We start from the raw sequence: 17,542 nt of genomic DNA on the forward strand, positions 1-17,542 counted from the left end.
TAGAAGCCTTTCACATAACAAAGAGTCGATTAAGACATTTTCTACCTTATATATATTATATACTGTATTTTATAATAAAGTAAGCTGGAGAAGAGAGAGGTTATTAAAAATCATAAATAAAATACATTTATGGTACTATATTTATATGTTTATCAAAAGCCCATGTATAAGTGGATCTGCATGGTTCAAATCCATGTTGTTCAAAGGTTAACTGTAGTCAGTTCTCCCCCAAACCAATAAAGGGATCTAGACTTGTGAGTCTACCGACATGTACAACCCATTAGATTTCCAGCATTTAAAATAATTCTTGTTTTGGTAGTGTTAACCATGCCCTTGACTATCCCTCATTTCAGTTGAATACCACTTCTAGAAGAGGATGATTATGTGAATCTCATATTCAACAATGAGAGAAGGGACAATTGGAGTAGTAATAATATTAATTATGTGTGTATGTGAAGTTCAAGAATAATCTGCCACTCATTAACAACGTATTCATTAAGCATGTACTCTGCTAGGTAGTAACTCTAAATTGGTTAGCAAAATACACATGGCCATTACCCTCAAGTGATTTTGGAGTATATATAGAAGCAAAGTAATGCTTCTAGGTAAGCAGGAGTTTGGAAGAATTACAGTGTTTGAGCATTCTCTTGATAGGGAATGGAGACAATAAAGAAAATTAGCCTTTTTTCATACTTACTTGGGAGAATGTAATTAACATCTATAAAAGGGTAATTATGTTAGGAGATATCCAAAAATAACAGAGAGAATAAAAGATATAGAAATTCCATAGTTTCCCTAATGGAGGAAGTGAATTCATCAGAAAGGATAGAAACTATAAATGTTGTGGTACAGCCTGAAATTTTAACCTATGGCTATAAAGGATATTCTGGAATACTAGTGGATTGAAAGTAAGTAAAAGAAGACACTTTAAGGAAAAATGTCAGACAATACAAGAAAACTAAAACTCTAATAAAGGAGAAAGAAATGTGAGCAGAACAATAAATATTTGATGACTTTAGAAAGATCACAAGGCCACAACTGTGGAGCATGGGAAACTAAGAACTTAAGAATAATTCAGAGAACCTTTGTTAACACAACTGTGGGCTGTTGAGGGGCTGTAAGAAACGAGTTTTAGTGTGTTTATGATACCATCTCTATGATAAACTCCTTCTAAGTGGAATTTACCCCATTGTTTATATTGAGTTTGTGAATATAAATGTAATCTGGACAAAAAAAGTAGTTTTTCCTTTGTGTACCTCATCATAAAGAATGTAAAAATGCTCTGCTTATCAGTTAGTTCCACAAAATTATTATAGATATCTTGTCCCATTAGATTTAACTAGTTTTTTTCCTATGTATCAAAAGAGTATGGAATCAATAAAAATTTAGTCAACTGAAAAAAAAGACTGAGTTAATAAACTAGAATGGCAAATACTAATAATTGTTTTTATGACAGTACTTTATCAACAGTGGCCACTAAAAAAATACTAAGCAATTATTTGTTCATTATTTTCTTTTTTAAAGTTTATTTATTTTGAAAGAGAGAAAGAGAAAGACAGAGAGAACAGGGGGAGGAGTTGAGAGAGAATCCCAACCAGGCCCTGCACAGGTTCAATCTCCCGACTTGAGCTGAAATCAAGAGTGGACACTTAAACAACTGAGTCACCCAGGTGCCTCCGTTCATTCTTATTTTCAGAATATACTTATTTATCAGAGAAACTTCCTAAGTTACTTACCTGCTGGTATATGTTTGAGCACTACTTTCTGACTTGGATCTAAATAAAAATAAAAAATAAAAATAATTTCTAAAGGTTAATATTAAGAAACTTGCCTATATTAAGAATGACTATCAAGCCATTTTATACCAAAACTAACTCTTTTAACACTTGGGACATATAAAATAAGTAATACTCTTATTTACCCAATACCAAGTAAAACATACAATGCAAAATTTAAAACCTCCAGTAGGAAAAAGTATCAAGATGGCAAAAATGAATTATTTTTCTTCACCACTTCTAAGCACAATATGTAAGTTTGACTACGAATGCCTAAATTTGGCTCTCAGGCTTCAAGTTAGATTTTTTTTATTCATTGATATGTAAATTGCCACATTTTGCAAATTAAAACTCACATTTATTTACTTCTGGGCAATCTAGCAGAATGAAATGACAGGAAAGACTTCCCTTTTCTATTCCACAAGAAAAATTTTCCCTTTCTATTCCAAAGAAAAGCTGAAGAAGACAGCACAAAAATGTAATACCTATTGGAGATTGACAGCCAAAAAGGCTTTCCCTTCTGTCAGTAAAAAAAAAAATAAATAAATAAAATAAAATAAAAAGAAGGAGAAACCGAAAGTTCAAAAGGAAAACAGGAGCAAAAGCTGAATGACTACAAGGGAATATGAATTATTTACACCCTAAGAAACATGGTTTTACTAACTGTAGCTTGGAAGGAGTAGAAGGCATTGTTTATAACAGATGTTAGAAAGCTAGAATAAACCTTGAGACTAGTGGTCCTAAATGGGCAAATAAAAATGTTATGGCCATTGGGAATGCAACAGGTAAGTTGGCTTAGCCATGTAGATGGAAAAGGACCATGTAGAGAAGTAAAACCTCAGGCCTGTGCTATGTAGAGGGACATGATCTCAGTTCCTTAATTCTACTACCTACAAATTTGAACCAGTAAGTATAGAAAATACTGAAACATTCATGCTCCAAGATAGGTAAATCTGAAACCCTCTTCTAAAGCATGTCTACAACTTAGAGCATGCAGAATTCCCATAAGACCAATCATTGCTCCTAAGGATGACATTGTTTACAAGTCTAAATTACAAATTACTACTGTGTGTTAAATCCCCACAGCCATAGCAGAACATAACAAAAAACTCACACATTAAGATTAATGGAAAATATAAAAAACTTAAACAGAAATATTTAGGATCTCCACAGAGATCAAGATGGGAATAAAACACATAAAGGATGAACATTAGAGAATGAGTAATTTGGAAGCTCATATGAAGAAATTAATGCCAGATAGAGAGGTGAAAAAGTACAGTGCATTAACAGTCAAGTTAAGAAACATGGAAGCTAAAGTGAAAAGGCTCTCTCTAATATAGTCATTTTAAGATTAGTCATTTTAGAGGAAAGAAAAAGAATGGGGAAGGGTCAATAACTGAAGAGATAATGACTGAATTTTTTAAATAGAATTAATGACCTGAGTGCTTATATCCAAAGACTATATTCCAGATGAGTATCAATAAAAACAAATTATATCAGAACATATCGTAATCAAATAACAAAACTCAAGACAGAGAGGAAATCTTAGAAGCCATTTACAGCAAACACACATTAATCAAAAAGTAATAAAGAAATTAATTAGACTAACAACTGAGGTCCCATCAATGACAGTAAATGTCACATTACAACAGAACACTTTAAAAGAGTTGTGGAAAGTGACTCTCTGCTGGAAGAGTATAATCATCTAAAATCTGTTTCAAAGGTGGGTGTGAAAAAAAGACATGTTGAGGAATTTAACACAAAACGCTTATAACCATAAACACTAATTGAAACTAAGAGGTTGTATTTCAGGAAAAGGGAAATTGAAATCAAAATGGGAAAATGGGTTCAAGAATGAATAGTGAACAAAGTAATTGGTAAATATGTTGTTAAATCCCAGTAAATATAATAATCACAACAACAATGACTAATGGAAGGGAAGTAAAGAACCTTGAAGTCAAATGACAATATGTGAGAGATTCATAATTGGAGTTTGCTATTAAATGATCTAAGATCCTTCTACTGTTTAGGAAAAAAGTGGAAGCATTAATTGAATTGAGATATTTAAAAATTACTAATGCTTAAAGTTGCATTAATATAACTATACTGGGATTCACGCCTCTTTGCATTCCTTGACTTCAACAACCTTTCCCACTAACTTTCCACCAGATAAGGATTATTCCAAAAATAAATGATCTGAAAATTGTAGTGTAGATTTTATGTTAGTAAAGCAAAGCAATGGTATCAAGTGGTATTATTAAAACTTAAGTAAATAATTATCCCAAAAATATTTCTCTAGTACACACCAAGCCCAAAGGCTAGAGCAGTGGATTAACATCCTAAATTATACTACTACAACTGAAATGTAAATTTTCCTATAATTAATATTGTCATCCCTCACCCAGTGTAGGTGAATAATGACCGTAGAAGAGATGAATTATGATGACAAGTTTTTAGGACATAACGTGAGAGAAGAAGAAATGAGAGCAGTTATAACATCCATAGATATATGGATGTGTATGTGTATGTGTCTATGTATCTTTGTATTTGTAAGGTATTTTGTTTACCCATGAGGGGGGAGCAGGGAGAAATTAAAATAAATCATTATTTATTCATTCATTCAACAAATATTTATTGATCACTCAGCATAAGCCAAGAACTCTACTACACGCTGGCTATCCAATGCTGAGAAAGATAATCATAGATTTTATTTTCTGAGATAACAGTATAATAAGACATATGTCCAAGTTGAGGAAAAGTACCTGAGACTTGCTGTGTTTGAGTACCATAAATTAACTCCCTGACACAGAGGGAACATATTAGTATTATCATTATTAAATGAAAATCAATTTTTTTAGTTTGGTGATGGTAACTCATGACTTCAAAGTACCACTATAAAGAGAAGATTATAATAAGAAAAGAGAGATAAAGAAAGGCAGGCATTCTTATTGAAGAGAAAGCTCTCTTCAGGAATAAGACAAATGTGGTACAGCCTACCAGGTTTACTCTATAGATTTAGAAGTGTTGTGGAAGAGCAGTGGACTTTGGAAGAACACATAAGGAATAACACTAGCACTTCCTTACAAGTAAATAAAGATTGTAAGTCAGAGAGGGGTGTAAAAACTCCTAAACATTTTGTATCTGCAGAAAGACCCCAAACTCAAAAATGGCAGATGTGGAAAACTAAAGACTTATTGTTTTATTATACAGAAATATCTATCCTTCAGGAAATGGATGGAAATCTAATTAAAACTATTTTGTGATACTGAAAGGCTACAGAAGATGTAGAATTATTGTGTCTTTTTTAAATGTGTATTTATTTATTTTGAGAGAGAAAGAGATAGAATGCAAATAGGGGAGGGGCAGAGATAGAGGGAGAGAGAGAATCCCAAGCAGTCTCCGCACTTTCAGTGTAGATCCCAATGCAGGGATCAATCCCCAAACTGTGGGATCATGACCTAAGCTGAAATCAAGAGTCAGACACTCAACTGACTGAGCCACCCAGACACCCCCATAGAATTATTGTTTCTTGGGGCACCTGGATGGCTCAATCGGGTAAGCCTCCGACTTGGTTTTGGCTCAGGTCATGATCTCACAGCTTTGTGAGTTTGAGCCCCAGTGTTGGGCTCTGTGCTGCTGGTGGGTAGCCTGCTTGGGATTCTCTCTCTCCCCCTCTATCTCTACTTCTCCCCTTCTCATGCTATCTCTATCTCTCTCAAAATAAATAAATAACCTTAAAAAAATTCATTACAATGTTTCTCTTCAGCAAAGTTTTCTTAAGTGACCAGGATAAGAATTCACTCAATTGTTCATGAGCATATACATTTAAATTCTAGTTGTAAAAATCTCCAAATACAGAGGTAGACTTCCCCATTTATGAGTTAGCTCCATTAACATTTTACCAATCATTCATTCCTTTGTTTCCCAAAATTAAATCACCAACATATATTAACAAAATCAAAGAAAGAAGACATTGATTTTTCTAGACAAATAGTCATTAGTGGACTAGGTTGCCAAATACTAACAGGTTATTTTTTGGTATAGCACTTTACCAATTGTTACTGCTCAATTGATACTTGGCAATTTATTGTTGATTATCAATTTGTTAATCTCATTTTTAACACATTCTTATTTTAAAAAACACCTCCTAATTTTCTTACCTGATTGTATCTGTTTGGCTGCTGCTTTCTGATCTGGATCTAAATGAGAGTGAAAATAATGCTTCCAGTTAATACTTAAAAAAATGCCTACATAATAAATGAATGTCAGACTATTTTGTAACCTGCATTAACTCTTTTATACCACTAATTGGCACTAATGAATAATTTTAAGAGATTACTAAATTAATTATGCAGATAAATAATATCCTTATTTACGCACATATCATCTCCATAAAGAATGTATCAAATCCCCAATCAGGAAAAACAGATTCATTTTTCTAAGAAAGGAGCAAGAGAACAGATTAGTTTTCTCCTTATTATTTTCCAGGACAGAATATATGCTTGATTTTAAATGCCTGATTCTGGCCTTCAAGTTCCAATCTAATGCTTTACCCACTGAAAAACAAATCATTACAGGTCATGATTTAAAATCCTCACTGACTTCTAGATAATCAGGCAGACTGGGCTGACAAGGTAGTTTCACCCTTCTAGCACACACAGAGAAATAGTGAAAAAGTAACAACACAAAACAGTAACCAAAATTTTTTTTTTAAAAAGGAAATTTCCCATGATAGTATTAAAAAAAGAGAAAACTGAAAGCATGAAAAGTAAATAGGAACTAAAGCTGAGTGACTCCAGAAGTATGTGAATTGATCATACACATTAGCCAATAAGGAGCTGGGCCCTCCCAGAAAGCTGGAACTGACTCCTTCTCTATACTTGGACACCATAAAAGAGGGATAGTAAATGCTGCTACCATTAGTCTTTGAGATGCAACAGGGTAACTGCTTCAAAAGTGTAGATGGAAAAGGGTCACCCAGAGACATAGAAACTCTAAGTACTTCATATGGTTTAGGGATGTGGATGGAAAAAATATCAAATATAGAAACAAGAACCTCAAGCCTTACCAGTTTTAGGTTTAGATACAGCTCCATGCTTCCTATGAATTCTGGATCCCCAGGTGTAACAATTGTAAGCATTTATGATTTAGGAGAGTAACACATGAAATAATCTCCACAAGGAAGATTCTACAAAGCAGGATACACATAAATCTCATGAGCAAACCATTGGTGCTTAAGGCAGCCTTACAATCAAAGAAAAAAAGCCACTGAGAGTTAATGTCCACAGACAGAGAAAAGTAAAGAATTAAAAAAAAAGAATGTTTAGGATTTCCATAGAGATCAATAAAGAGAATCCATTAAACAAAAAAAATGAAAGAACTAAAAAAAAAAAAAAAAGAATCACTGACTTTTTAATTGTTTAGGGAAATCACCCAGAACACTTGATAAACAGAAATATAATAAAAGACCAGTTAAGAAACATGAAGGAGTTCAGACACAGAAGATTTAGAATGATGGAGACTCAATATTTGAAGAGAAAACATCTAAGACTTTTCCAAGTTTGAAGAAAGTTGTGAGTCTTCTCAGTGACAGAAAACACTGAATTTGGTTTATGGCTTTAAAAAAACGTCTACAGGGGCGCCTGGGTGGCTCGGTCGTCTCTGGTCATGATCTCATGGTCCATAGGTTTGAGCCCCACATCAGGCTCTGTGCTGACAGCTCAGAGCCTGGAGCCTGCTTCGTATTCTGTGTCTCCCCCTCTCTCTCTCTGCTCCTCCCCCACTCATGCTCAGTCTCTCTCCATCTCTCAAAAGTGAATAAATATTTTAAAAATCTCTACAGAATATATTATGATATAACAAGTCTAGAGATAAGAAGAAAACATAGAGGCTTTTGTTAGGCAGAATTCTAAAGATGGCTTACTAAGATCCCCATATCTTGGTTATTCAAACATTCTTCAAAGTACTGAAAAGATTTCCCAAATCAGTTGACCTTAAAATACAAAGTTTATTTTCAGTGGGTCTGATTCAATCAGATGAGTCCTTCAAAAGTAGAGTATTCTGGGGGCCCTTGGTGGCGTCTCACGCGTGGTTTTGGCTCAGGTCATGATCTCACAGCTTGTAGGTTCAAGTCCCACATCAGCCTCTGCAGTGACAGTGCAGAGACAGCTTGGGATTCTCTCCTTCTCCCTGCCCATCCCCTGCACTCTCTGTCTCCCTCTCTCTCAAAATAAACAAATAAACTTTTAAAAAAAGTAGTGTATTCTGCTGGTGGCAGAGAAGGATGTAAGAGAGAGTCAAAGCCTGAGGAAAAGTTGAATATCCTTTTTCTTTGAAAATAAAGGGAGGTACATGAGAAATAATGCAGGCAGACTATGGGAATGGGGGAGGAGGGGCTAGCAGCCAGCCAGCAAGGAAATAGGTACCTCAGACCTATAGTTGCAAGAAATTAGATTCTGCTTACAACCTGAATGACCTAGGAACACAGCCTTCAGTCCTTCAAGTCAGCCTTGTGACTACCCAGCCAAATCCACCTGTATTCCTAACTTACAGAACTTTGATATAACAAATGTTTAAGTCCCTTGTTTTAAGTCACTAGGGTGTGGTAATATCTTATACAGCAATAGAAATACAAAGCCTACTACAGATAAACTCCTATTAACCATTAAGGAATAAATAAACACATTAAAAGAAGATTTATCATCTTCTAGTATTAAATGCCAGACTACACTAACATATCTTCAAATAGCCAAGGCAAAATACCTCTCAAATTAAAAGTTCACACTTCATAGACTCACATTCAAGAGTGAAATAAAAACAATTTCAGGTGGATAAGATGAATAGCTTACTACACAGAAACTTACTGATGGAAATTCTAAGAGATATACTTCACCAAAAGGGGGATTGAACATAAAAAGATAGAGGGAAAACTCAAAAAAGAATAATGAGGAAATAGGGGCGCCTGGGTGGCTTAGTTCNCATTAAAAAATATATATATATTTAAAAAAAAAAAGAATAATGAGGAAATAAAGTGGTAAATATGTAGTAAAATCCTAGTATGTTTTGACTAAATACAATAATGAGAATGAGAATGATGATGTTTGTAGGAGTTAAAAATTTATGAATAACTAAATATCAAATAATAATATGGAAAAGAGAATAAAAGAGTATAGGGTTAAATGGGCTAAGATCTGTATGTTCTTAGAAGACTGTAAATGTTCATTATAGCTGAAGTTAACATTTAATCTAAAAAAATAAATAATAATACAATTCAATCATTAAATAATATCATGAAAAGAATAAAATTAGAACATATAATGACTAAATTAATAGAAGGAAAGTAAAAAACAATGAAAGTACAATTGACACAATAGAATAAAAGAAAGTAGAAAAATAAAATACTGGAAAAGTATGGTAAGTAGAACAAAAAATAATAAAACGGTAGAATTTAGTCTAAACACATCAGCAGACATGTAAGTATATAAATATATTAAATGTAACTGTTGAGAAACTCTTGAGACTATATATGTTTAAGTTCCATTGGCAGGTTGTTTTTAAGAAACCAACTTAAATAAAAGACTCAGAGTAAAGGAATTGAAAAATTATATCATATGAATCTAACAAATAGAATGTTCATATAGCAATTATACAACAGTGAGGGCTGAATTTATGGGTAAGAAACACTAATGGGGACAAAATACTATCAGCACAGTTAGGTCAATATAATTAGTTCCTCCCAATCCATAACCCACAGAGCTTCCCTGAGCTCTGTCATGTACAACCTATGAAATGTCAGGTATCTGCTTGCTTATTTACCCAAGCAACACATGAATACAACCCAAGTTGGGCTATTTCTAGGCACTATATATCCTTTTTCTTTACTAATTATGTACATCTTATTTCTTATTAGAGTTGGCCATTTTAGTCCTTGTTTCCTCAGAGTCGACTACCAGCAATACTTATTAAATGAATAATAGGCTAATTTAGTAGAAACTAAATTACTATATATGTTAGTAGCCTGGTTTTCAGTGCATTACTTTACCAATTGCAGCTGTTCAAACAATCTCTAAAAAATTATGAATTATTAATTCATTCTTAATTTACAATATGTATTTTAAGATACCTTCTAATTTACTTACCTGCTAGCATATGTGTGAGTGCTGCCTTCTGAGCTGGACGTTAAAAAAAAAATGGAAAATTATGTCTCATGTTAGTCCTAAGAAAGTCTTGCCAACTACACGAATAAAAGTCAGGCCATTTTATAAACAGTATTACCTCTTTTACAAGACTAGCTGCCAAGAAAGAAAATAATGTTCAAGGTCACTGAACAAAGAGAAAAAAAAATATTCCTATATACCAATGTACCTCATCCACAAAGAGTGCAAATTTCAAATCCCACAGTGAGGAGATTATCAAAAAGACACAGATTTGCTTTTTCCTTATTGCTTCTGAATACAGAATACAGATGTGACCCTGAGTGCCTAATTCTGACCTTCATGGCCCAACCTTTAACTTTTATTCATTGATTTTTAAAAAATGTTACATTTGTGAATTAAAAAAAAAACCCATACTGACTTCTAGACAGTCTGGCAGAGTGAGCTGGCAGGGCAATTTCCCCTTTCCTCCTATTTCTCATAACAGAGGAATTGCTGAAAAAAATAACACAAACATTTAATACATAACTGAAGTTAACAAAAAGAAAAGACTTCTCCCGGTGCTAATAAAAATGAAGAAACTGAGAGCTCAAATGGTAAACAGGAGCTAAAACTGAATAACTTCAGGGTTATCTAAATCAGTAATAACACCTTTGGGGCTAGAGATTTAATAGCTCTTTCTAATAATAGCTCTTTCTTAGAAGGAGTTCAAGGCCTTTGCATGTAGGAAAACTATGAGTTCCTTAATTAAACTTGAGAGCCATAAAAAGCCGTATCGCCCATGAAACAGGGATAATAAAAATTCTGACCAGTGGCCTTTGGAATGCTAGAGGGAAACGAGGATATGAAGATGGGGGAAAAATGTATCATTGAAAGAAGAATCTCAAGCTTCCAAAAAGTATAATTTTAGGACCCTAGTTCACATTCCTACAAATTCTTAAACAATTGCAAGGCAATTATTTTTGCTTGATAAAAGAAGCAAAAGTTAAACAATCCACATGTGTTTATCTTCAACATGAACATGCAGAATTTTCATAGGAAAACAAAAGACACTGAAGATAAAAGAGTCTGATTACAAACCACTGAGAGTTAATGTGAACAGCCACAGCAAAACAGTGAATTCACACACCAAAACCCACAAATGATTAAAAAAACTTTAATGTAATAATATTTAAAATCTTCAGAGAGATCTTTGCAAGAATAGAATCTATAAATCCAGAACAGGACAGTGATGGCAGAAGAAATGGTGAAATGAAATTTAAAAATCTAACACAATGTGAAATGTAGAGATAAATATAAAAGTACAGTTAGGCATACTTCCAATTCTGACCAAAATGGCGTAACAGACTCAATTTACCCTCTTGCCTAACACAACTGAAAATCTGGACAAAATATATGAAACCGTGATTTTCAGACATTCAATATTAGGCAGCACAAGATAGTGATCTCAGATAGAGGGCAATAAAAAAGGTGAGATGTACTGATTGACCCTTCTTATTGCCTGGTGAGAGTTTCCAGGTCCAGGCACAGCAGGGGGACCCAGACGAAGCCAGAAATCTCCCTGAGTTGAGCTATTAGAACTGGAGTTCTTGGGAGGCCAAGGCAGCTAGAACTCACAGGGAAAAATACCAGAGAAGGAAAGAGCTGCACAAAGAAAACTCCTGAGTTCTGTGGAGGATCCCTCTTGAGTCTTCTGCAAAGTACTGATTATTGAACACAAATCAGGAAACTACCTAAGCCAGAGAAATATTATTTGAAATTGAGCAATCTTTTGTGTTCATATAGGGATAGGAAAAGCTTGTGTTCCCACCACCTGAGTTTCAAAATATCATATTATGGAGAATTGGGTAGAGTTATTCAAAAGGGTATTGCCTCAGTAGGGGTGACTGTTTTGATCCCACTTTACAAAACATTAAAAACAATGCTGTTGTTTGGATATTCTTATACAGAAAATAACCACTCTACCCACATCTTTTAACCCATACAAAAATTAATTCAAATCATATATAGGCCTAAATGCAAAACCTAAAACTGTAAAACTTTTAGAAGAAAACCTTTATGAATTTCAGTCAGGCAACTATTTCCTAGATACAAAACCAAAAACATGATCTATAAAAAAAGAAACTGATAATTGGATTTCATCAAAAGTTAAAATTTTGCTCTTTGAAAGGATAAAAAAATAAGACTTAGATTACTCCTATCTACATATTTGTAAATCATATATATATAATAAGACTTACATCCAGAATATGTAAAGAACACTCAAAATGCAATAATAAGAAAACAACTCATTTAAAAATGACCACAAGGTCTGAACGACTCAGGAATAAGAAGCAGGCCAATTAAAAAATGGGGCCTTCCAGCTGGAACCACCATCTTCCATGGTTTTTCAAAATGACCAATACAAAGGGAAAGAGGAGTGGCACCAGCAATACTTTAAGCCTTTTAGAAAACATGGAGTTGTTCTTTAGCACACATGTGAATTGATAATTAAGATATTTATGGACATCAAGGGAATGGGCACAGTTCAAAAAAGAATGTCCCATAAATGCTATCATGGCAAAATTGTGTCTACAATGTACCTAGCATGCTACAATTAAGGACAAAATTTCTGCCAAGAGAATCAATGCACCCAATGAGCATATCAAGCACTCTAAAAGCCAAGACAGCTTCCTAAATGCGTGAATGAAAATGATCAGAAAAGGAAAGAATCCAAAAAGACTGGTACTTGGGTTCCCCTGAAACACCAATCTGTTCCATCCAGAGAAGTACATTTTGTGAGAACCAATTGAATGGAGCCTGAGTTGCTGGAGCCCATTCCCTATGAAATCATGGTACAATAGGCACAAAAAGAATAAGTAAAATACCTCTAAATTGTAAGTTACTTAATAAATTACTTAATTTTTAAATGGGCAAAAGATCTGCACACATACTTCTCCAAAGAAGTACAAATAACAACAAAATAACACATGAAACAACTGACAATGTCAGTAGTCATTAGAGAAATGTTAATTAAAATGACAATGAGATGCCACTATACGCTATCAGCATTGCTAAACTTCTTTAAAAAAAATAAATATATTACCATAACAAGTGTTGGCAAGAATGTGGAGGAACTAGAATTCTCACATATTCGTGGCTGGAATATAAGATGGTACAACTGCTTTGGAAAACAGCTCAGCTCTTCTTTAGAAGTCATATATATCTACCATATTGCCCTACCATTTTATTCTTGAGTATTAACCCAAGGGAAAGAAAGCACATATTCCCAGAGATTTGCATATAAATGTCCATAGTGGCTTTCTTTATAATAAGCTAAAATATGGAAACAACCCAAACATCTATCAACCAATGAATAGATAAACAAATTATGCTATATTTGCACAACTGAATACCTATCAGCAATAAAAAAGAACTACTGATCTACATCAGAGCATGGATGGCTTGCAAAATAATTATGGTGAGTAAAATAAACCAGACAAAAATAAAGAGCACATACTGTAGGATTCCATTTATATAAAATTCTAGGAAATGCAACTTAAACTATAGTGACAGCAGATCAGCAATAGTCTGAGGATAAAGGAGATGGGAGAGGTAGAAGTGGAGATTACCAAGGAACACAAGTAAGATTTTGGGCAGGACATATATCTTCATAACCTTGATTGTGGTGATGGTTTCATGAGTTTCACGAGTGTTACTTTTCAAACTATCAAAACAAAACATACCAGGTTATGCACTTAAAGCATACGCAATTTACTGTATATCAATTATACCTCAATACATCTGTATATTTATAAAAAGAACAAGCACATAATAACACAGATGAATCTCAAATGCATTATCCTGAGGGAAAGAAGGAAGATTCAAAAGACTACATGCTGTATGATTCTATTTATACCAAGTTCTGGAATAGGCAAAACTACAGCAAAAAAGACAGATTTGTTCGTGCCAGGATCTGGAGGTGGGGTTAGAGGGAATTTGCGGGGTAATGGAAATGTTCTGTATTTTATTGCAGTCCTGGTATATGTATTGTTAAACTCATAGAATTACACACACTAAAGATATTAATTTTACTATATATAAATCATAGCTCAGTTTTTAAAAGCCTCATTCTAGTGTCAAAAGAAAAGAAGAAAATGGAGGAGAAAGGGGAGGAGGAGGAGGTGAATGAAGAGAAGGACAGCAAGCATCATCATCGCCACCACCATTGAAGTCAGACTAGAAGACCTTAAAATATAGGACTTGCAGAAATATAAAAGAGAGAATGGGTAAGAGTCAATCATTGAAGAGATGGCTGCGAATGTCTAGAATTGAAGAAAAACTTTATAATTAAAGATTATGCTGAGTTAGAGCTGGGTAGATAAAAACAAATTCGTCACACAGGTAATAATTTAATAACATAAGACTTTAGACAAAAGAATACTTGGGAAGCTAACTTAAAGAAGAAATACAGTTCAAGCATAAGATAAAAATAAATTAATTAAATCGGCAGCAGACATCTCATCAACAACTGTACATTCTGGAATTAAATGGCATATCACAAAAGGGCTTACACCTAAAATTCTATACCCATACAAGAGTGAAAATGAAATAAAGCCATTTTCAGGCATGTAAGTCAAACAGATTATTACACATAGACCATTACTCTTATAACTACTAAAATATGTGCTTCCTAAGAATAAAATTCAACCTTTCATGAAAAAAGCAGGATTCCAAAAAAGGATGGTGATAATTGTGGTATCAAATGACATGATTAAATTTCATAATACTATGTACACACACACACACAGACTCAGACTGACTGCACGTAAATGTTGGTAAATATGAGTAAGGTCTATAGTTTAACTAATAATACTGTACCAAAACCAATTCCCTAGCTGCAAAAATGCACTATGTTAATCTAAGATGTTATCATTGCCAAAACCCAAATGAAACTCTGCTGTTTTTACTTTTTATATTTCTTTAATTATTTCAAAACAAAAAGTTTGAAATAAAGGAATAGTAAGCAAAGACTTGGGAACTACAACAGGAAATCATATTAAGTACTGACTCAATATAATAATAATAATCATAATAATAATAATAACAATAACAACAACAACAACAAAATAACACTTATTTGGGAGAAGATGAAAAGCCAATTACAAACAGATTGAAGAAGACAGGTTAGTGTTAAAGTGCTGAGATCCTTGTGTTATTCGGAGGAGTACATATAATGATTAAATTTAAACATTTATAACATTATAAATACTAAAATTTAAAGAAAATCATTTAAAAATAAAAACAACAGTAAAATGTGCAAAGTAACAGAAGAAAAAAGAGAACTAGAAAAAAACTATAAAGAAAATAGATTTGAGGGAAAGGCAAATAAGAAAAAATAAAATGGTTAATTTCAGTCTAAATTATATGCCATCACATATTAAGCATATAAGCATAACAAACTCCACTACTGCATTCCACATAAAGGCTGTTTATAAGATACCTACTAAAAAGAAAGAAAAGTTGAGAATAAGAGATGAAAAAAGATATACTAGGTATACCTAAATTTCGTTAGCACAGCAATATAAAACAGTGAGAATAGAATTTAAGATAAAATTACTAATGATAAAAAGATAATATGCCAAGAAATCACAATTAAATTGAACATTATGCATTTAGTCACTGCCTCAGAATATAAAAAGCAGAAGTATCAACAATCAGAAGGAAAGCCATGAAAAACTGAAAAACTTTACAGGGCCAGGGGAATCCCAACACACAAAAAAATTATTTGAGGGGCGCCTGGGTGGGTCAGTCGGTTAATCGTCCCAATTTGGCTCAGGTCATGATCTCCCGGTCATGGGTTCGAGCCCTGAATCGGGCTCAGTGCTGACAGCTAGCTCAAAGCCTGGAGCCTGCTTCAGATTCTGTGTTTCCCTCTCTCTCTCTGACCCTCCCCTGCTCATGCTATCTCTCTCTCAGAAATAAATAAAACATTAAAAATTTTTTAAAAATATTTCAAACAACATAATTAAAAAGTTTGTTTTTGAAATGAAAAAACAAGCATATCATGTTGCAATAATTGAGGCATACATACAATTATACATAAATGACTTTCTGATTCCAACATTTAAGAATAAATCATAGATGCAAGTCTCTCCCAATAAGGTAATAAAATCGAAAATAATTTTTCAGCAATATAAGTCAATCTATGATTGGAAGCTAAAGACTACAATTTATTCATAATTTAAAGAATTATGGAAATTTCTAATTTTTTTTTAATTTTTTTACCTGAATGTCAACTGTATATTAAAAACTGAATATATCTCCTCTCTCTCTGCCTCTACCCTGTTTACACTCTCTCTCTCAAAAATAAAACCTAAAAAAACCACAAAAACCGAAGAGTGTACATGAAATGATATATAAAGGGGAAAGCATATGTTGGAAATCAGAAAGATTAAAAATTAATTTTTAAAAAAGCATTAGACTCAAGAAAGCTAAAATTAAAACAGAATGAAGATAAACAGAGTAGAAAGGAAGAAAAGAACAAAACTTAAGGATAATAAACACTAAAGAAATACAGAGATCTTAACAAAACCAAAAGATTTTTCAAATTACCAATAAAATAGAAAAACCTCTCAGAAAACTGCTCGTGAAAAATAAAAAGGAAAAAAGAAAAAACATAAGCAAAATCAGAAGAGGAAACATATCTATAAAAAAAGTGGAGGGGCACCTGGGTGGCTCAGTTGGTTGGGCGATTGACTTCAGCTTGGGTCATGATCTCATGGTCTGTGGGTTCGAGCCTCTCTTTCTCTCTCTCTCTTTCCCCCTCCCTCCCTCTCAAAAATAAGTAAACATTTAAAAAAATGGGGACTAGAAATCTGCATTTCTAATAAATATTTCTGGTGCTTCCCCTGTATGTAACACAGATCACAATTTGAGAAGCACTAAAGTATTTGAAAGCAATACATAGGGATATATTCAAGTTCTTCTTCTCTCAATTTCCAATCAATGGCTTTGGCAAATTATTTAAACTACACTCCCAAAATTTTGCATCTTTAAAATGGGTATATTCAAAACTATCTCACACAATTGAATGAGACATTTATGTGGTATTCAAAATCCCTGCAAAATGTAAAATATAGTTGCTGCTCATGATACTGCCTTATATATGGCTAGAGTCAAATGGTACTAAAGTTTAACTTCAGGACACAAATTCCATTTACTCGATACTCAAGGATTCCTCTTCCTTGGTGAGCCACTTTTTCGAACTCTTCCATGAAACAATAGCTATTATGGTTGCTACGATGAGAACAGGCAAAGCAATGTAGAAACCTATAAGCCACAGGTTCTTTTCAACCTTCCTAAAAGCTCTTTCCATTATTAAACCTAAAAATAGAAACACATTAAAAATCAGGGTAAAAAATTTAAGCCATCTACTTTTATTTTCAAGTTGCAGCAAACCTATTTTTGTTGTTATTCAAGAAACATGGGCAAATAATACTAGAATTATATAGTACTTAGAACTCTCTCTACAACTTCTCATTCTAAAAGATTCGAAAACAAGTTCTAGAAAATTCCAATGTATTCTACATCATACATCAGCTATAGCAAAATCTCGCTATAGCACGCTAAGTT

General features: G+C 33.4%; 1 protein-coding gene across 1 annotated transcript in view; it reads right to left on the reverse strand.

Annotated features, from left to right (window-relative positions):
• LOC144235935 (disintegrin and metalloproteinase domain-containing protein 32-like) overlaps positions 1-17,542 on the reverse strand; it is a 149,509-nt gene that overhangs the window by 1,625 nt on the left and 130,342 nt on the right. Inside the window, exons 20-24 of the mRNA XM_077769550.1 lie at positions 17,131-17,293; positions 10,350-10,423; positions 9,914-9,946; positions 5,936-5,974; positions 1,737-1,775 (exon numbers count right to left, since the gene is read on the reverse strand). Coding sequence (XP_077625676.1) covers positions 1,737-1,775; positions 5,936-5,974; positions 9,914-9,946; positions 10,350-10,423; positions 17,131-17,293 — 348 coding nt within the window. The remainder of the gene's footprint in view (positions 1-1,736; positions 1,776-5,935; positions 5,975-9,913; positions 9,947-10,349; positions 10,424-17,130; positions 17,294-17,542) is intronic.

The sequence above is a fragment of the Crocuta crocuta genome, unplaced genomic scaffold, assembly GCF_008692635.1.
Source record: "Crocuta crocuta isolate KB4526 unplaced genomic scaffold, BGI_CrCroc_1.0 scaffold698, whole genome shotgun sequence".
Taxonomy (NCBI): domain Eukaryota; kingdom Metazoa; phylum Chordata; class Mammalia; order Carnivora; family Hyaenidae; genus Crocuta; species Crocuta crocuta.